General features: G+C 43.7%; 1 protein-coding gene across 5 annotated transcripts in view; it reads right to left on the bottom strand.

Moving 5' to 3' along the window:
- The window catches only part of sphkap (SPHK1 interactor, AKAP domain containing), a 179,089-nt gene that overhangs the window by 8,721 nt on the left and 149,897 nt on the right, over positions 1-20,471 (bottom strand). For 3 of the 5 annotated variants that reach the window (XM_077248491.1, XM_077248493.1, XM_077248494.1), the window contains 7 exons: positions 14,305-14,364; positions 13,737-13,874; positions 13,379-13,640; positions 8,587-12,007; positions 7,951-8,115; positions 1,804-1,887; positions 1,314-1,360 (listed from right to left, as the gene is read on the bottom strand). In XM_077248491.1, coding sequence (XP_077104606.1) covers positions 1,314-1,360; positions 1,804-1,887; positions 7,951-8,115; positions 8,587-12,007; positions 13,379-13,640; positions 13,737-13,874; positions 14,305-14,364 — 4,177 coding nt within the window. The remainder of the gene's footprint in view (positions 1-1,313; positions 1,361-1,803; positions 1,888-7,950; positions 8,116-8,586; positions 12,008-13,378; positions 13,641-13,736; positions 13,875-14,304; positions 14,365-20,471) is intronic. The other 2 variants (XM_077248495.1, XM_077248496.1) reach the window with 1 other exon arrangement.

The following is a 20,471-nucleotide window of genomic DNA, read 5'->3' on the forward strand; positions in this document are numbered from 1 at the left end:
CAGCTGCTGCTGTTCTTGACTAAATAACAATAGGATACAGGAGAAGGAAGTTCAACACTCTTATTTCTAAACCTAATCTAAAGTCATTTTTGCTTATTAGTATGGTTGAATTAGATCATTGTAGGTCAGCAGCAAAGACATTGGTTAATAAAGTGAGATTAAATACATAAAGTATATTTGTGTAATTTAACATAGTTAATTATAAAACTTTTGCACAAAATTCTGAGATTGCATTTGACTGTTTTTATTCATTTTGAGGAAAACTGAATGTTTTTGTGCAAGTGAGATGAGTAAATGCATGTTCAATGCAAATGCACACAACACCTCACTTTATTTCTCTCAACATGGGGACAGGAGAGCTGTCAGTCAATAAATGTGAAAAAGTAACTAGCGTTACTTATTTGAAAAAGTAACTCAGATATTTTGTTGTAAATTGAAAAAGTAATGTGTTACTTTACTAGTTACTTGAAAAAGTAATCTGATTACGTAACTCAAGTTACTTGTAATAAGTTACCCCCAACACTGCTTGCGGCCCCTCCTCCCCCTTTCTACCGCTGCTCATGTGCATTTGTTATTATCGGAGCCGGCCAACTTTATCGTGTGGAGCTATGTCTACCGAGGTGGGTAATACATCATACACACTGAGGGTGTGTGTGTGTTTATGTCGAATTGCCGTAAAGCAGTTTGTGTTTCTCGCTCGTTCTCGCTTCTCATGAGACTTCGTATTTTCATCTTACCGGGACGTTAATCCTCATGTTGCAAGGTTGGTTTTCCGCCTGGGAACGTTGGGGGGAGCGGGGATGGTTATTAAACCATCCAAATGATTTCTAAACGGTTTTATTAAAGTTGAAATAGTTGCCAAGTTCCCCTTTAACTTTTGACTCCACATGCCCACTCATACTGCCTCCTCAGTTTTTTGAGCCAAAAGTTATTTTAATAATCACATTCAATAACTGCCAAAAATCAAGTAATAGAGACCATTCTGTCTTTCATTTGCATGAAGAACAAATAAAGTTGAAAAAGTATCTCATATACGGCACCAAGTGAGCCTCTGGTGCCTCGTCAAAAATGTTCAATTTCCTCATTAACAGAGAGATAACATGAAGTTCACTCTCGAGAAGAATATGTAACATTTCTATAAACGATCAGACTGCCAGACAACGGCTTAGTTCAGACCGAATACATTAGCGCAGAAGTGTGAAGAGCAGCGATAGCGTGATTTCCTTTTAATTTCAAACACCGCTGTGAAGTTCCAGTGATGTATCTTTAATTCAGATATGTGTGTGTGTGCTCGTAGAGGACGTATCACTCACCATCCGCCTGATCCTGACAGTGCGATACCTTCCTCTCTCTCTCCTCACTGAAACACAGAGACACTATCATTATCATGCTGTACGGAGCAATGCTGGCCATGTTCCCGTCACCTCATGGAGCCCTTCAGGGGCCAGGACTATATTGCACTCATCTAATAAGAGCTCGAAATAGTACATGACTGCAAGCTTTTGGCGGCAAAGCCCATTAGAACTGCCAACGTTTGAGACAGACACAGAAAACAACAGCACTTAGTGAGCACATTTACAAACTTGTAGAAGACACTATCGGCTCTAATATGACAGAATGTGATCCAAATTTGAGCCAAATTTCCTGTCCTCTAACTGTGTCCGTATCCTCATGAGAGGAGCTGCAGGAATAAGGATTTGGCCAGCGCTCTGGGTTATGGATGAGCGCTTAACATCCATTAGCTCCGGCGTTCTGAGCAAGTCTCTCCAAGTGTGCCGCAGTTAGCGTGTTGCCGTTGGATACCTGATTAGGTTGCTGGAGATGGAGAAGTCTAGAAAGCCCTCCAGGTCTGCAAATCCCAGACTAGAGGCACTGCTGTTTCCATTTCTGAAACACAGATATGCACATAAAAAGATAAACGAGTACAGACACTAAACGTGATACACTACAGCTCAAAACATTGGAATTACACTTTTTTTATGTTTTGAAAGAAGTCTCTTATGCTCACCAATGCTGCATTTATTTGATTAAAAATACAGTAAAAACAGTAATACTGTGAAATATTATTACAATTTCAAAGAACTGTTTAATTTGTTTTAACTTTTTTTTTAAATGTAATTTATTCCTGTGATCAAAGCTTAATTTTCAGCATCATTACCCATTACGTCACGTGATCCATCAGAAATCATTCTTATATGCTGATTTGCTGCTCAAGAAACATTATTTTTATTATTATTTATGATTGTGCTGCTTAATATTGTTTCGTGTTTTTCAGGATTCTTTAATGAATACAAAAAAAAAAAAAAGAGCGGGAATCTTTTGTAACATTATAAATGGCTTTACCTTTACTTTGATCAATTTAATGTGTCCTTGCTGAATAAAAGTATTCATTCGTGTACTTTTTTCCCAATGGTTTTGAAATGTTTGAATGGTACTGTATCACGGTTTCCACTAAAGCATATAAAGCACCACAACTGTTTTCAACATTGATAATAATCATGTCACGGTGAGATGTGGAGATAAACCCAAACGCAGACAGTATAAAATAAGACACGGTTTAATGACAAAAACAGGAAAACAAAACCCACGAGGGGGCAAAACAGAGGGAACACAGAATACCAGACTGACTAGACTGGGAAACAAATGAACAAGAAAACAAACAAGACTTCAAGAGATGCTAACAATGACTAGATGTACACAGGGTACTCACGATCAACGTATAACAATGAACCGACACAAGACAGCAAACACAAGGGGATTAAATAGGAAGACTAATCAAACATAACAGGTGACACGGGTGAAACACTAATGACAGAATCAGGATAAGAAGGGGGCGGGGTAACGAGACGAGACAACACAAGCACATGACCAAAACACAAGGCCATGTGCTTGCACACAGAACATGGGTCTGTCATGATCCTGTCAAAATACTAGAACTCACAGACCTGATGGCAGAATCATGACAGTACCCCCTCCTTAAAGAGCGGCTACCAGACGCTCCCCAAGGCGACATTAAACGCGGGACAAGACTGACAGAGACATAGACCAGACCCAACAAAACATGACAAATAATAACAGGGGCATACAAGCGTGAACAATGACCGGGTTGGGGTGAAACATCAGAAAAAATAAACAAGGAAGGGGAGGCGGAGGGACAACAGAGTCTTTGAGCGAGAATCCAGGGTGGGTGGGCGGGACGGTGATCTTGGAACTACAGGGTGTGGGCTTAGGACGGGGGACCCGAACGGACTTGGGTGGAGTGGTGTGAGTAGACGGAGAAACAGTCCTAGGTTGAACCATGACGGGGGAAACAAACGGGAGTCCGGGGGCAGTAGAGACAGGGACACACGAGGTGACAGTCCGGGGACTTCTGACGGGGAACATGGTTGGTGATGGGACAGGACTGGGTGCCGCGCTCACGGCGACCGACTCTGGAACAGCGCTTGCCGTAGCGGGCTCTGGAACAGCGCTTGCCGTAGCGGGCTCTGGAACAGCGCTTGCCGTAGCGGGCTCTGGAACAGCGCTTGCCGTAGCGGGCTCTGGAACAGCGCTTGCCGTAGCGGGCTCTGGAACAGCGCTTGCCGTAGCGGGCTCTGGAACAGCGCTTGCCGTAGCGGGCTCTGGAACAGCGCTTGCCGTAGCGGGCTCTGGAACAGCGCTTGCCGTAGCGGGCTCTGGAACAGCGCTTGCCGTAGCGGGCTCTGGAACAGCGCTTGCCGTAGCGGGCTCTGGAACAGCGCTTGCCGTAGCGGGCTCTGGAACAGCGCTTGCCGTAGCGGGCTCTGGAACAGCGCTTGCCGTAGCGGGCTCTGGAACAGCGCTTGCCGTAGCGGGCTCTGGAACAGCGCTTGCCGTAGCGGGCTCTGGAACAGCGCTTGCCGTAGCGGGCTCTGGAACAGCGCTTGCCGTAGCGGGCTCTGGAACAGCGCTTGCCGTAGCGGGCTCTGGAACAGCGCTTGCCGTAGCGGGCTCTGGAACAGCGCTTGCCGTAGCGGGCTCTGGAACAGCGCTTGCCGTAGCGGGCTCTGGAACAGCGCTTGCCGTAGCGGGCTCTGGAACAGCGCTTGCCGTAGCGGGCTCTGGAACAGCGCTTGCCGTAGCGGGCTCTGGAACAGCGCTTGCCGTAGCGGGCTCTGGAACAGCGCTTGCCGTAGCGGGCTCTGGAACAGCGCTTGCCGTAGCGGGCTCTGGAACAGCGCTTGCCGTAGCGGGCTCTGGAACAGCGCTTGCCGTAGCGGGCTCTGGAACAGCGCTTGCCGTAGCGGGCTCTGGAACAGCGCTTGCCGTAGCGGGCTCTGGAACAGCGCTTGCCGTAGCGGGCTCTGGAACAGCGCTTGCCGTAGCGGGCTCTGGAACAGCGCTTGCCGTAGCGGGCTCTGGAACAGCGCTTGCCGTAGCGGGCTCTGGAACAGCGCTTGCCGTAGCGGGCTCTGGAACAGCGCTTGCCGTAGCGGGCTCTGGAACAGCGCTTGCCGTAGCGGGCTCTGGAACAGCGCTTGCCGTAGCGGGCTCTGGAACAGCGCTTGCCGTAGCGGGCTCTGGAACAGCGCTTGCCGTAGCGGGCTCTGGAACAGCGCTTGCCGTAGCGGGCTCTGGAACAGCGCTTGCCGTAGCGGGCTCTGGAACAGCGCTTGCCGTAGCGGGCTCTGGAACAGCGCTTGCCGTAGCGGGCTCTGGAACAGCGCTTGCCGTAGCGGGCTCTGGAACAGCGCTTGCCGTAGCGGGCTCTGGAACAGCGCTTGCCGTAGCGGGCTCTGGAACAGCGCTTGCCGTAGCGGGCTCTGGAACAGCGCTTGCCGTAGGGGCTCTGGAACAGCGCTTGCCGTAGCGGGCTCTGGAACAGCGCTTGCCGTAGCGGGCTCTGGAACAGCGCTTGCCGTAGCGGGCACTGGAACAGCGCTTGCCGTAGCGGGCTCTGGAACGGGCACTGGGTTCAGCTCCGAAACACCGAACACCGGCCTCTCTAAGATCCGAGCCAGACGCTCCAGATAGTCCCAGCTCAGGAAGGCAGACGGGGCGTGAACAGTCTCTAGCTGGACAGACGGGGCGTGAACAGTCTCTAGCTGGACAGACGGGACGTGAACTGGCTCTGGCTGGGCAGATGCAGGTCTCCTCCTCTTCTTCCTCCTGATTCGCGGAGCCGATGCCTCGGGAGTCGAACTGGGACGAGTCTGTTCTCCAAGCCTCACGAAGCCTAACCTCAGATCCTCCGGGATCACCGGCAGACAGGCAGGAGGTGACGACACCATGGGACCCTGTGACTCCCGACGAACCAAGCAGTCCACCATGTCCCGGAACGGGCGGTGGGCCAGCCTCTCCCGTTCCGCCAGAGGTGGAGGAACTTTGAGACCCGCGATGAGGTAACGGTTAACCAGGCTCTCCGGTAAAAAATTTCTCTTTGCCTCCACGGCCTGAGCATATCCTCTCAGGGACCTCTCTCCCTGGGGAGGGAAAGGAAGCTTGCCCAACTTGCTGTCGTTGATAGCTGACTGCCACCATAGTTCCTGGTCAGCTGATTGTTGTTTTAGTGGGGATGACATACTGTCCGCTGGGTTCAGAATGGGTCGGTTCATTCTGTCACGGTGAGATGTGGAGATAAACCCAAACGCAGACAGTATAAAATAAGACACGGTTTAATGACAAAAACAGGAAAACAAAACCCACGAGGGGGCAAAACAGAGGGAACACAGAATACCAGACTGACTAGACTAAACTGGGAAACAAATGAACAAGAAAACAAACAAGACTTCAAGAGATGCTAACAATGACTAGATGTACACAGGGTACTCACAATCAACGTATAACAATGAACCGACACAAGACAGCAAACACAAGGGGATTAAATAGGAAGACTAATCAAACATAACAGGTGACATGGGTGAAACACTAATGACAGAATCAGGATAACAAGGGGGTGGGGTAACGAGACGAGACAACACAAGCACATGACCAAAACACAAGGCCATGTGCTTGCACACAGAACATGGGTCTGTCATGATCCTGCCAAAATACTAGAACTCACAGACCTGATGGCAGAATCATGACAAATCATATATGTTTCTTAAGCATCAAATCAGCATATTAGAATGATTTCTGAAGAATCACGTGACACTGAATACTGGAGACATGATGAATATATTACAATAGGAAACTGTTATTTTCACAACATTAATGTTTTGACTGTATTCTTTTTATGAAATAAATGCAGCCAAAAGAAATGCCTTTCATTAAAAAACATTAAAAAAATCTGAATTATTCCAAACTTTTGATCGGTAGTGTAAGCTATGTGAACTTGTCAACCCTTTTTCATGTTGGATCTGTAAGAATGCGGACGATGCAGAAGCTACTAATTTTCTCAGCAATGATCGCTAAGGCGTGGACAGCAGTGGGGCTTGCAGAAGAGGGAGTGGGCATGAACACTGGCATGAGTTTCATTAGCATGGGCATCACTGGCAACTCCCCTACTAGCTGATGACTATGAACGCTTGCCAGCTGTGCCCATACCGACAACAGCTGGGTGGACAAGCAGAGAGGAACTGTTCTCCCTGCCAGGGCAGAAAGAAAACTGGGAATGGAGTGGGGGTTAAAGCCAGATGAAGGGGAATGGCCGGATACCCAGACTATAGGGTAAGTGAGGATGAGTTGAGTTGAGTTGGCGCAGGTAAGACAGCGTCAGTGAGCGTGGCAGGCTGGGCATGATTCAATCAGCAAGCAGGACTCGCACACCCATTACATCCTTTTCATTCTAGAGTCAACAGGATGTGACATATGGCACCTGCCTGTCAGTGTGAGGCACTTCCTGTCAGCGACTCCCGTCATGCTGTCAGAGCCGTTTACTCAGACAGCTGTGCTGGACTACACTCGCAAATGGAAACTCCCTCACTTCAGCGAGTTACACTACCTCAGGCACTTGCTAAGAGAGTGTTTATACGCGAGCATATGGAAGAAAATAGTCGTATGTGAAAACAAATGGGTCATTCAAGAGATTTGATGTTTTGTGGTAAATACTCTGTTAGAATCAATACATAATACAATTAGGATTTTGAAAGCTGGTTAAGAAAAATATATAAATTTACTTAATTGACAGCCTTGTGTAAGCTAACTCTCAATTCCTCACATAACAAGCGCTAACTGTGGCTCTTTATTTCCACCCTCCTGTTGGAAATCATTAAATTATTTTCTTGCCATTGTGTAAATAACTATGTTAAAATTAATAAAGTTTTTAAGTGCCTAAGCGTGGGGAGAGTACTTTTTTTTTTAAATGTACAGAGCTAGAAAAATACTGGATAATAGGAATGGCATGAATATCTATTAGGCAATTTTCTTCTATACAGTTTTCTTATGTTTATACATAATGTCTCTTCAAGACATGTCTCATTCTGCATCACTATGCCTGGATTTGTCTGCTAGATGTTGTATAAAAAAATGAAAATTCTGTCATTTATTACTCCACCTCATGTCGTTCCAAACATGTCAGATGTTCGTTAATCTTCGGAACACAAACGAAGATGAACGAAAGTCTTACAGGTTTGGAACGACATGAGGGTGAGTAATTAATGACAGAATTTTCTTTTTTGGGTGAACTATCCCTTTAAGGGCAACGGCTACAGACTTTAAAGACAACACTGTTATGTGAGGGACAGGCTGACGACTAATCACAAAAGCCACACCAAATTAATATCAATTAAGATAAGATATGTCAAAGCTGTGATATTAGTCATAGGGAGGGCAAAGTAAGTGCTTTAACTCTTAACTCTCGCCTGAGTTCTAATGAATGAACCAATTACTGCTGTAAAGATGAGGGAAGCGGGCTCACATATGGGTGCTACACTACACTCTGGATGTGCTCAGCACTGTCAAAAATTGCATCTAGCACATGTAGCTTAATGAAAAGCCAAATGGAGAAGCCACACTGTCCAGCAAGGCATGATGGTCTACTGGCAGACTGACCCCTCGCTTAGCTGGATAAAGCTACTGGTGGTCTCCTCCTGGGGGTCGTCTTCAGGGGCAATCTGGGCCCAGCTGCCTGAGCCACTTTCCTCACTGCTAGCGCTGAGAGAGCGTCGCTCCACCTCCACACCTGCAGAGGCCACTGAGGAGGCTCTGTCTTTGTCACTGTTGAGGGGGGAAAGAGGACACACGGCAAAACTGCAGTGTCACAATGACCCAGTAATTCTACCTGATGACTGATCCTCAAGAAGCAGCTGCTGTTCTTTTCAATGTAAAATTGCTTCTTTTCTTATTTTTATTACAATGGATTATTTTGCCCCAAAATATCTTTCGCTGTCCAGAGCCTGGGCCAAGAAAGTACAATATGTGGCCTTGTGATGGAAAAATCTTACAAGCATTATAAGTGCACCTCAGGGTATAGGATTATAAAAGATGCAATTCATGGTCCCTTAAATATTTGTGCTGTTCTTTATCTTTCCCAACTTACCTCTCACACTAATGTCAAATTCATACGGTTGATTTGAGATGTTTTAACACGCAGTGTTTCAACAAACATTAACACACATTGATGTTTACACAATAATTAAGGTTTAACTTCAGATAGCAAGAATGTGTATGCAAGTATTTAGACTGTACCTGTTTTTGGTTGCTGTCTCACTCTCTCTACCACTTTGTCGCTGGATCTGATGGAATGCTTCCCAGTGGTGGGGCCCAACCCTCCCCTTGTCTTCTGAGGCCTCTTCTCTTTGATCTGGTTCAATGTGAATCAAGGGTACTTCCCTTTGTCCCCGCCACGCTTGCCGCACACAGGAGGAACTGTGGGAGCTACAGCTATTTTCTTGACGCTCCAAGCTTGGCCGGTTTCCCCCATTCTCACGACGAGAGTGTTTAAAGCCATGTCTTCTTTCTCCAACTGGAATTTGTGGCTGACAAGCAGCCACAATTATGTCCTGTTGGCCTCCAAGCAAGGATTTGCCACTCTCCACAATGTCTGCCGCTAGACGATTAGCAAAGAGCTGTACATGTGGCTGTGAGTCGGCAGAATCGAGTTCCAAACTGTCCTCTGAGGGCTCCGCAATTATCTTATTCTTGCGCATTAGAGACTCAATAGAGCTGGCCCACGTTTCGTGAATCAGCATGTCTGTGATTTGGTCTGTTTGGCCACGCTTATACAAGCAAGAATCAGACTTGCAGAGTCCTGATGATGACACAGAGTTGGTTGGATAGATGTTGAGTGAGTCTCCATGTACATTTCGAGCAAAACCATCGAATGAATTAGCTTTGATGGGTGAGTTTACAGTTAGTCTGGAGTCTGAGGATCGCCTGTCAGGGACAGAAGACTGACGGATACAAAAAGGGGTTCTGGGGGACGGGGGTAATAGGCTATTACTCCACTCTTTGGTCTTGGTCAGACTGTAGTCCTTGTTCTCCTTGTCCATGTCTTTCAGCATGAAGCGATAAAACTCCTCTGTGATACTCTCAGTGCTGGACTGTTTAGAGAGACAAGATGATGTCCGCACATTGAGGTGTCCGTTTTTTTTACTGGCAGCTTGCTGAACAGCTGCTGCAAGGATGCTGCTGGCATTTTTCCCAGCATAGTAGTCCAGCAGAAGGTCAAACCCTCGACCCTCTGTCTCCATCTGGTTCACCATGAACCGAGAGAACTCATCCGTAATGCTCTCGCAGCTGGACTGCTTGGAGATAGAGCTACCTCTGCTCAAATTATGCCCAAGCCTGTTTCCTGGTCCCAAAGTGTTTAGCATTCCGGAGGGATCTCCGTCCTCCTCTGGAATGCTTTCATAGCTTGACGCTTTCCCCCTGCTGCTCCATTTCTCACACTGCAGAGAAATGCTGCGACTGCGAGATGACTGGCCAGATTTGGAAGTGTCCACCACACTTAATTCTGGGCAGTTTAATATCCTGGCTGTGACCTCTGACGCAAAGAGTGCAAATGGATCAGAAGTTGTGGGTTCATCTAGATTGACAGTTTCATCCACAACACGGTTGACCAGACGCTCCATAAGTTCAGGCTGTTCTTCGGTTTTACGTTTGATTTCGCTGAGACGTGGAGGTCTGTGTTTCTTGGTGACTGCGGTACCATTTTGTATCTCCTTTCGTCGCAGTGCTGCAGCTGTGCGGCAGGGCAGAAGCAGCCCCTCTGGACCTTCTAAGCCACCCTTTAAGGCGCAGAACCATGGCTGCTTTCCGCTTGAGTTCTCCAGGCATATCGCTGCCAGCTCTGTAGCCATGGATACTACTGTGGTAGCCAAGTCTTCCGCAAAGCATGTGACGGGAGTTTTGAACTCACCCGAATCCATTTTAAGTGCCACAAGTGTTCCTGAAGAGGATGATACAGACAGCTGTCTGGTCTCGCTCTCTACTCCTGCCCTCCCTCGTGCCATGTGAAGAGGTGAGCTCTCAGCTGAAGGGAGCGAAGAGTCTGTGCTCTTGTCACTTCTGCCCAGCTGCCCTTGCAGGTCTGATTGTTCTTTGACCATAGTGGCAGTCACTCTGTTCAGAGTAAGTCTGTAGGGTTCTTTCAGTTTGGGCTCCTTTTCTCTCTCCTCCTGTATGTGCTTTTGCTCTCTCTCTCTTTTCCCTATAAGAGCAGACAACTTCTCCACACTGCCTCGCCTCTCGTCATGATTATAAGCCTGGCTTGGCTCAATCAAACGCTGTAATTGGCTCAATGCTTCCCTGCCAGACTTGGTATCAGCCTCATACTCCCTAAAGCTGACACTGCCTCCCTGCCTGTCACATGATCCCATATTACATTTTGAAATTTCACTGATTTTCCTTGATGTTACACACAGGACATCAAAGAGCAAATTATTCACACAATCCAAGAGGAAACCCTCAATGTTTGGGGCATCTTTTCCAGGACCCTCAAGCTCTTTTCTCTTCTCAGCCTTCTCAAGTGCATTCTGAAATATATTGTCTGATATTTCCTGGGTAAAGTTATCCACATCCTGTTGTTCATGATAGGGCCTTCTTGGACTTGTGATGCCATCCACTATCTTGTTATGTGTGGTCTCAAGGAAATTTGCAACGCTTGAATAACTTTGTCTGTGGGTGAGTACAGCTGAAGCTTCCCTGAGGAGAACTTCAGCCACATTGGCTCTGAAAGCCTCAACGCTGGTGCCCTCTGCAATGCTACAGTGGAGAGGTATTGCAGTTGAAGCTTGGGCAACTGACAGAAGTCCCATAGAGGCAGAATACACATCTGTCAAGTCTTCATTATCCCCAGAGTCATCTGCTAGATCTACCGCGGCTACGGCTCCAGCGACCTGAGACATTCCACATACTGCAGAGGAAAATGAATACTCCCCTTGTTCGGTTTCACTCCCTTCTTCTTCATCATCATCATCATCATCATCATCATCATCATCATCGTCCTCACACTCATCTTCTTCTCCTGACTCCAGTGTGAGTTGTTCTGTGACCTGAGGGGCGGTAATGGTACCGATGACACTTGCAGCACATGCCAAAGCTTTTTCCACCGGCTTAGTGGAGGGTCCAATTGGCGAGTTGTGCTGGGGGTGAGATCCATGTTTTGTTCTGGCCCTATTATCATGCTCTGATGTCCCACGTGACTGTTCATCCGGCCACTCTGTTACTTCCTCACTGTTGTCAGGACTCTGGACAATCACAATTTTAGGAAGTTCGAAAGAGCAGGCTCGAGCCCTCTGTGGCTCTTCAGTGGAATGATTTACATCACTTGAGCTTTGCGAGGTTGTGGATACACTCACAGCTGCCTCCGCTACAAAAGAAGGCTCATCTTGTGACAAACGAATAAAAGCATCTTGCAGGACTGATTCAGCCAGATTGGTGGCATAGTGGCCAGCAGACTCATTGGTGTGACGATTGACTTGTTTTGGGGTGGGGGGTGGGCCTCTTGAATGGGAGCAATATGTTCTTGAAAGATTTTGGGAGTTGGAAGAGGTACAGAGGGTTTCGGAGTCCTCACTATCCTCTCTCTCCATTTCACTTCTTCTTTGAGCGTGGGCTGCTCTTAACACCTTAACCGACTTAACCGGCATGATAGAAATCTCAGGATCTGCAGAAAGAAAGACATGTGACAGGGTTGGTGAGGAATGGGGTGGTGGGGCAGAGAGAGAGGAAATAGATTAAAGACAGACCTCTAAAACTGTTTCATAATCCCACACAAAAAGCCAAATTTAATGCACATGTAAATGAAGCACATTCACAGCCCAAGAAAGAAATAAGAGACAGAAAGACAGACCAAAGGAGATATATGAAAATGAAAGACGAAACTGGAAAGGAGGTACAAAGTCTAAATCAGAATTATCTTGTTGCCTGTTATGTCCAGTGGATATAGTAAGGGTCGGAGTGAGAGCTCTGAGCAAGATATCCATAACACACAGTTATATTTGTATCAGTTTTCCCTTTTCCACAACCGAACCCATACAAATGCAGATCACTATCTAGGCCGATCTGTTTATGAATATTACATTGGCTTTGAGGAGAGCATAACCTTCACACAGTATTACTTCTAATTTCATATGAGAGATTAATTATAGATTAGCCCAGTGTATCTTGTCTCTTATAATATTAGACTTGGGACGAGTATCACCACATGTAGACATTCAGGGGTCTGGGTTACTGTTAGAGGCCAAAGCAGTGGCACAGAATAATGCAAGACAAACAAGCTTTCAGACATGCACAATGAAAATGCACAAGACATTTTGGGGCCAGCACTTCTTTGTTAGGAATCTTGTATATCATATCTGCAAATACAACCTTTGTTTTTTTATTTTTCTCTAACACACATACTCATTAACATAGATTGAAGATAATTAATTGTTTCACTGCTGTTTTTTCTGTTGCATCCATGCTGTTGCTTAGTTACTTGGTATCTAAATAAGCACAGCAGACTGCAGTTTTGATAAAGTCTATTATAACCAGTGCAACCTAGACAAAAGTTAAGTTGAGATCCAAATTATTCCCTAAGGCAAAACTAAAGACTTTATTTTCCTGTGCTTTTTATGGTTGCACACTTCTGTGACATGCCCAAATTGTTTTGAAAACCATAATCTCATTGGTAGTGACTGGGGCTACATTGTGTTACTAAATTAGGAAATAGCTTTTGGGTGGAAACACTCCCAAACAGTCCTCCAAATAGGGCCACTCTTATCGAAGCAGGCTCACAGATAGCAAGAAAACGTAAATGGCTCTTTCAAAGCTCTTTCAACCATAATTCAAGTAATTTTCTGTCTATTCAAAAGGTGGACAGGAGGAAGATTCAGCAAAAGTGCCAGAGCTGCACTAACGTTGCATTTTCTCATTACATACCAGGACATAGAAAGTACCATAAAGAATGAGGTTTCTGAGTGATTTTTTGGATGGATGGAGAGATGGATGGATGGATGGATGGATGGATGGATTGGTAGATGGATAGACGGTTTACCATTTCTGAATGGGTCACTGTCCTCACTGTCTTCTCCAAGTTGCTCGGAGGCAGTGAGAAAGTCTTCTTCTATGGATGACACAGAGCGGTTGGTGTCATCTTCAAAAGCACGCTGACCAGCCAATCGGCCATGTCTCTGCCTCTCTTGCCCTGACTGTAGTCCAATCAGGAATTTGTTGATCTCAAAAACGACACTGTTCGTTTGTTTAGGGCGGCGCCCACAGGAACAATGCACCAGACAGACATCCGCTGTTCTCTGGCTCTGAAATACCCATACGTAAACATACATATAGTTTAACAAGGTAGACTTTAAGCTGTCAAATTATGTCAGTTGTTCCGGTCTATATTAATATCTTACCTGTGGGTGGCTTGGGTCATGCTGGCAGGAGTCTGGTGACTCTAGGCTGCCGAGTAGCAGAATCTCATTTTCTTTGGGTTGCCGCACTCCGAGAGACTCAATTAACCGTGGCAGCTCTGGGCACACTGAGGCCAGTTTCTGTGGGAAAATTTATGCTAATATTCAAGTCACATAAATGAGGGTCCTTGCTCGCATTATCTTGGTAATTTGTATTGTTTCTAATTTCCCTTTTAATTAGATGAAACATTGTTTATGTTGTACGCTTAAGAAATGATGAAAGACATTCATATATTTGTTATTAACTAGAATAATTGAATGAATTAGAAATGAGAGGGTGGAGGGGATCGGATATTTATTTGGATATTAATAAAAAAACAGTCAACTGGGAATGATAAAACACTAGACTATTAATTAGTGATAGTTTAAAATTTAAATATTTTCAATGGTAGATGCTTTTTATACAAATCAGTACCAGTATATGCAGTCCCTGGGACTCAAACCCATGACTTTGGCATTGCTAAGATAAAGGCATACAGCTCAAAATAAAGGAAAGGTAATCTCCACCCACCTTGATGTAGCTGTCGTCATGTCGATCAGGAGTATGTCTGTCCAGGTTTACAAAGCAGATCTGAGAAGAGAGAGGCTGATCTTAGAGAAATAGCACCTGGTAAAATAAGGTAAACTATCTGTATACATACGTTTTCGTATACAAACACAGCGTACCCAAAGTTATACATGTAACAGCTAGTGAGAGCTATACAGGGTAAAACTCACTCCCCTGATCTTAAGAGGTGCACTAGAGACTGATGCTAGAAACTGCGGTCTTTAGTTTCCTTGTAAGCATGCCTGCCTCCCATGCCGGAGACGGCAGTTCGAGTCCCGCTCGGAGAAGGGCGAGTATAGGACCGGAGGGGTTACATACAGGACACAGAAGATTAGCTCTGAATAACTTCTCATTTGTTGCAGCTCTCAAATGTCATTTTTCATTCCACATATTCTTTTATTTACAACATGTCAAATCTTCTGGAGCGTTGCCTAAAAGTCTCATATGTGCATTGACTGTAGAAAATAATGACTTAAAGGATAAATTTACAGTTCTTCAATTAGCTTTGTATTGTTATCATGCTGGTAGGATGTGTAAAAAAACAAAAATCTCTTTCGCCATATTGCCTGCACCTTATTTGTGAGATAAAAGTCTGCCAGATGACGCAAAACACGCCATTTTATGTTATACTGGAGACTTTTGACAGCTCCAGGGATATTGTTAAAACTACAGATCGTACCTCTGCTTTTTTTTCGACAGGCAGTGCACGGTGCATTATGGGTGTTGAAGTTTCCCAAACTTTTTGGTAAAAGGGAATGCCACAACCCTTTTTTCTTTCTTGTCATGTAGCACTGATTTAATAATAAATAAAAAAACTGCTGCACAAACAGCCAAGTTTAAATTTTGGTTCCTCACACAGAGCTACTGTTAGGCTTCAGAAGACTTAGAATTCAGTACATGAGTTACACGGACTGTTTTTACGGTAATTAACAACCGACAAAATAAAAACATACAGATTTGGAATAACACAAGGATGAGTAACTTTAAGCAACTGCATATAAAAACCTTCATCTATTTCTCCCTCATGTTTACAGAGCTTGAACAACACTTACTTTCACTTATTTATCACTCTTAAGTGCTTTCTTACAAAGCTTTCTTAATCTCTTTTTTCATCTCATTCATCGCACACGCACGCATGCACGCACGTACGCACACACACACCTAATTGATTCTGATGACTCATCAGTCTCCTTAAAGCATATTGTATTGCTTGTCGCATGGTTAACTCAAATGTGTCCTTGTGGATGTGTGTGTGTGTGTGTGTGTGTGTGTGTGTGTGTGTGTGTGTGTGTGTGTGTGTGTGTGTGTGTGTGTGTGTGATCTCTTCTTTCCCTCTTCACTTAAGATCACATTAGTGACAACGTTTTTGGAATCTGTAGGTTTCTCTGAGCGAGGATGGATTTCACTCTCAGGTATCACAGATATTGCACTTAATCTCTCTTATTCCAGCTGCTTACTTAATGCAACAGTAAATGATCTAGTACTCATCCATAAGTGTAAAGTATATATGTATATACTGTACAGATATACTGTTTAGTGTATAAAGTGTGTTAATAGTTCTGGCCTGAGGAATGCATCTGCTATTGAAATATATAGAATGAGAGAGAGAGAGAGAGAGAGAGAGAGAGAGAGAGAGAGAGAGAGAGAGAGAGAGAGAGAGAGAGAGAGAGAGAGAGAGAGAGAGAGAGAGAGAGAGAGAGAGAGAGTGAACAAGTAACCTGCCATAATTGTCCTGAACTGTCATATTCACATAAGAACTGATATTGTGCTGGTGGTTTGGAGTGTCTCAGCTGTCAGGTGGCACTATTAATGCATTGTGGTGCTGATGGGTGACTCAGTCACTGCATTTTTCTGACACGCACACACACACACACGCGCACACACACGCACACAAACACACACACACATGCACACACACACACACACACACACACACACACACACACACACACACACACACACACACACACACACACACACACACACACACACACACACACACACACACACACACACACACACACACACACACACACACACACGGTAAACAACAAAATATATAAAAAAATGTGCATTGATAAAATAAATAGTAGGTCTAATTAGGTTTTTCGTAATGAAGAAAATATGCATTGTGCTTGCCCATGCAAAAGATGTTGCCATGATATAAAGATGCTGGTTTAAATTGTTGCCAGTGTTTTGCTAGGCGATTGCTGCTAGGTGCCGTTCGCAGAGATAAGGAAATTTGCTTGTATTTAATTTCACAATGTCCTGCGCTGTTTACCACTAATATTCCAGGAAAAAGCAGCCAAATAATCCTTTTTATAAGGACTGACATTTTAAATAAATATGATGCAAAATAAAGTTTACGTTTTGGGAAATAAGTGCAATTCAAAGCTAATAAGGTCATTTTAGATACTGATTTGAGGTGTCATTCATGTCCATAGAAAGAAAGGTTACAAATCCATGAATGAGAAATAATAACACGGAAAACTACTAATAAAAAACTGGATTCCCAGAGCAGGGTAATTGTAGTTAAATAAAATTCAAATTAAAACGATTAAAATAATAATAATAAAATAAATGTTAATTGAAAAAAAAATCAAACATTTCTCATTTTGTACTAAGATAGCTCAAACTAAAAATAAAACATTTTAAACTATTTAGACATAGCTAAAAAAATAAAAATAATAAAAACTAAATAACTATCAGTGACTATAATTTAAATGAAAATGGAAAATATAAAAATAAAAACTATTTCAAAATATTAATAAAAACTATAATAGTATCTCAATGATACAAATATAGTGGGTGTCTTCCTGGTAAAATTCCTAGTAAGAAAAGCTGAAAATTCTCCTTCTGGAAATGACTACAACACAGTAAACGCATCACACTGCTGAGAGAACAAAACTGATTCAATGCGACACACAGTTACAGCATGACCAGTAGGAGAATTTGCTGAAGGTTTAAGGTTAAGAGACGTGATTCAGGGGAGTATAGTGATGTTATGGTGATGACTTTACTCATTAAATGAGGATATTAAATGAAACTAGAAAAGGAAACAGGGTGAAGGTGACAAAAAGGGAGTTAGAAACTGATCCTGAATTAGACCCTTTTTATTCAGTGGAAATTTGCATCTCATTTGCACATTACAGAACACATTCCTCTCGCTCGCTCATTCTAGTACTCCTGCACATCTCTGCTCGTCTGACAGCCCGTCTGTCTGTCTGGATTTCTGTACCACACTATAACATTCATCTAACCTCAGTGTACTTACGCACAACATTCTGGATGCTCTCTTTCTTATTCTCTCTCACATCACACATTTGTTTTTGTATCATAGTGGGAACTTTCCATTGACCACTTCTGTTTTTATACTGAGCTAATGATATTTTAAACCTAAGCTCAGTAGAAAATGTGCCTCTACAAACCTCTAAAAATGTAGCCTTCCGGTTGCACTTCATTTTACAGTATGTGCACTTACAGTACTTACCTAAAGTAGAGGGCAATACAAGGTAACTACATGAGTTAAGGTTAGGATTAGGGGTAAGTTCAGAGTTAGTACCTAGTTATTACCCAGTTATTATAATGACTATAATGAGTACATATGTACATGCGGAATGGGACTGTAAATAAGGTGCAACAGAAAAACAGTAACAGAAAAGAATACTCATTAGACAGAATGATCACTTGCAGCCTTAGCATTAGGGGTCAAGGAACTTCATAAGGACTCTTCTGACCCTCTTTCCTCCATCATTACAGTCTATCAGATAGTTATAGCTCAGGGGTGTGTTTCCCGTACCATGACGTAACTCGATGCTTCACTACCATAGTATGATGCATCGTTGGGGAAATGAACTAGCTAGTCCCGACTGTTTCCCGAAACCGTATTGTCGAAAAGTGGTCGTTCAACCACAGGTTGTACTGAATGTCAGCTTGCTTATTTTGCTCAAGATACAGATTTATTAAGTCGAAGTGTCATGCAATCTAGAAACTATGCTTCTAACCACAGCTCGAGAGCTGTCCTTTCAACCACACAACTTTGCGATGCTGTTTATGAATGTTCGTTGGAACAATGGTTTCGGGAAACACGACTCGTTCAGCTATGCTGATAACGACGGAACTTGCGACCATAGTTGGCTAAGGATGCTTTCGGGAAACGCACCTCAGTGTGGCAGTCTGGCAATCCTGATCGAACTCTATACTGCCAACCCACAGTGTCACCCATAATCTCATTCCTGGTCTCACAGTAATCATAGACACCAAAGTCCAAAATATTGTTATTGAGGAGCAGAGCCACCATTTGCATATTCTTTCATCACGAAAGGCAGTAGCAAGTAGGCAGGATCTCCCAAAAGATAAATGGATATCACCTCATTGTCACCCACAATCTTCTTCTCCAGTGAAGGGATATTTCCGGTCTTAAAATGTCAATTATTAGGCTTGGAATTGGAGAAGACACAAGTTTTATTAACAATCCCTGGCCATTTTATGACGACATCCATAAATCTGTATTTGTAGTCACATACATCTTGCACATTCATGCAATATCTACCCTTCCGGTTCAGGTAATCCATTGAGTTGACAGATGGCTGTTTTATTTCGATGTGGGTCTTATCTACGGCTCCTAAACACTGAGGCATGCCATGGGCACAGTCAAATCCGGACACTATCTCGTGGGCTTTGGGCACAGTGAATGGCAGCTTGATGTATTTCGGACCTAGGTGGACAGAGATGGCGCTGCACGTTTGCTTGACAATAACAGACACAGTCGCCGTAACAATCCGAATGCACTGGCGGTTTTTTGAAGTCTCCCCTCATCACGTAAAGGGATAGTTCACCCAAAAATGAAAATTCTGTCAGTATTTACTCTCCCTCATGTTGTTCAACCCCGTAAGACCTTCGTTCATCTTTGGAACACGAATTAAGATATTTTTGATGAAATCTGAGAGCTGGATCACTCCTCCATACTCCTCCATAGGCTTCTTCAGGGATTGAACTTGCCGGCCTTGAAAAGTTAAAATAGTCCAAGTGACTACAGTGGCTCAATCTTAAGTTTATCAAACGCCGAGAACACTTTTTGTGCGTAAAAAACAAACAAAAATAACGACTTTATTTCAACTATTCATTTCCTTCTCTCTGGGCCTCGAGTCAGGTTACCAGTTTAACAGCGTATGATCTGTTGTTGTACGTCACACGCATCACCCACATGACCAGCGTCGGCCAATAGTGAGCCTACGTGTGACGTAGCTCTACGCAATTACACTAGTTTAACTGACTCGAGGCCCAAAGAGAAGGAAATGAATAGTTGAAATAAAGTCGTTATTTATGTTTGTTTTTGCGCACAAAAAGTATTCTCGCCACTTGATAAACTTAAGATTGAGCCACTGTAGTCACTTGGACTATTTTAACAATGTCTTAAATAACTTTTCGAGGCCGGCAAGTTTCAATCCGTGTAGAAGCCTATGGACTAGTATGGAGGAGTTATCCAGCTCTCAGATTTCATCAAAAATATCTTAATTCGTGTTCCAAAGATGAACGAAGGTCTTACGGGGTTGGAACAACATGAGGGAGAGTAAATACTGACAGAATTTCCATTTTTGGCTGAACTATCCCTTTAAGTAATACAGCATGCACACCACCTTTTTAAGGACTCCAACTGGTGATCTCATGGCCCTCGATGTAAGGATTTTTTAAAGAAATTATTTATGCCTCGATTTCTGGTAAAAATGTGTTTTTAAGACATTAAGACTTATTTTATTAATATATCTTTGATTATGTTTTTTTATACCTCATTGGCACCTTTAATTTATTTAATTTATATTTAATTTTGCTAACTAATGTGTTTGAATTACAATATTAGCATTAGAATTCATACAGTGTCATTTGCATTGTATTGTTTTCTAAGTGTCCTGCTATACAGGATTAATGTGATTCTAATAGCATACACTACTGCATTCTCCAAACAAGATGGTTTCTGGCTGTCAAGTGTTATTACCAGGCCCAGATGAAATCTTTTTTTACTGTGCATTTTCTGTGCTGACTTATGGAGAAATTCTGTGTATTTCTATGGAATGAATTTATATATTGTAATATATGTTCACTGATTACTTCACTCCTTTTCAGCTGAAAGG

The sequence above is a fragment of the Siphateles boraxobius genome, unplaced genomic scaffold (assembly GCF_051911475.1).
Source record: "Siphateles boraxobius isolate OS27281-9 unplaced genomic scaffold, OSU_SipBor_1 30, whole genome shotgun sequence".
Lineage (NCBI taxonomy): Eukaryota > Metazoa > Chordata > Actinopteri > Cypriniformes > Leuciscidae > Siphateles > Siphateles boraxobius.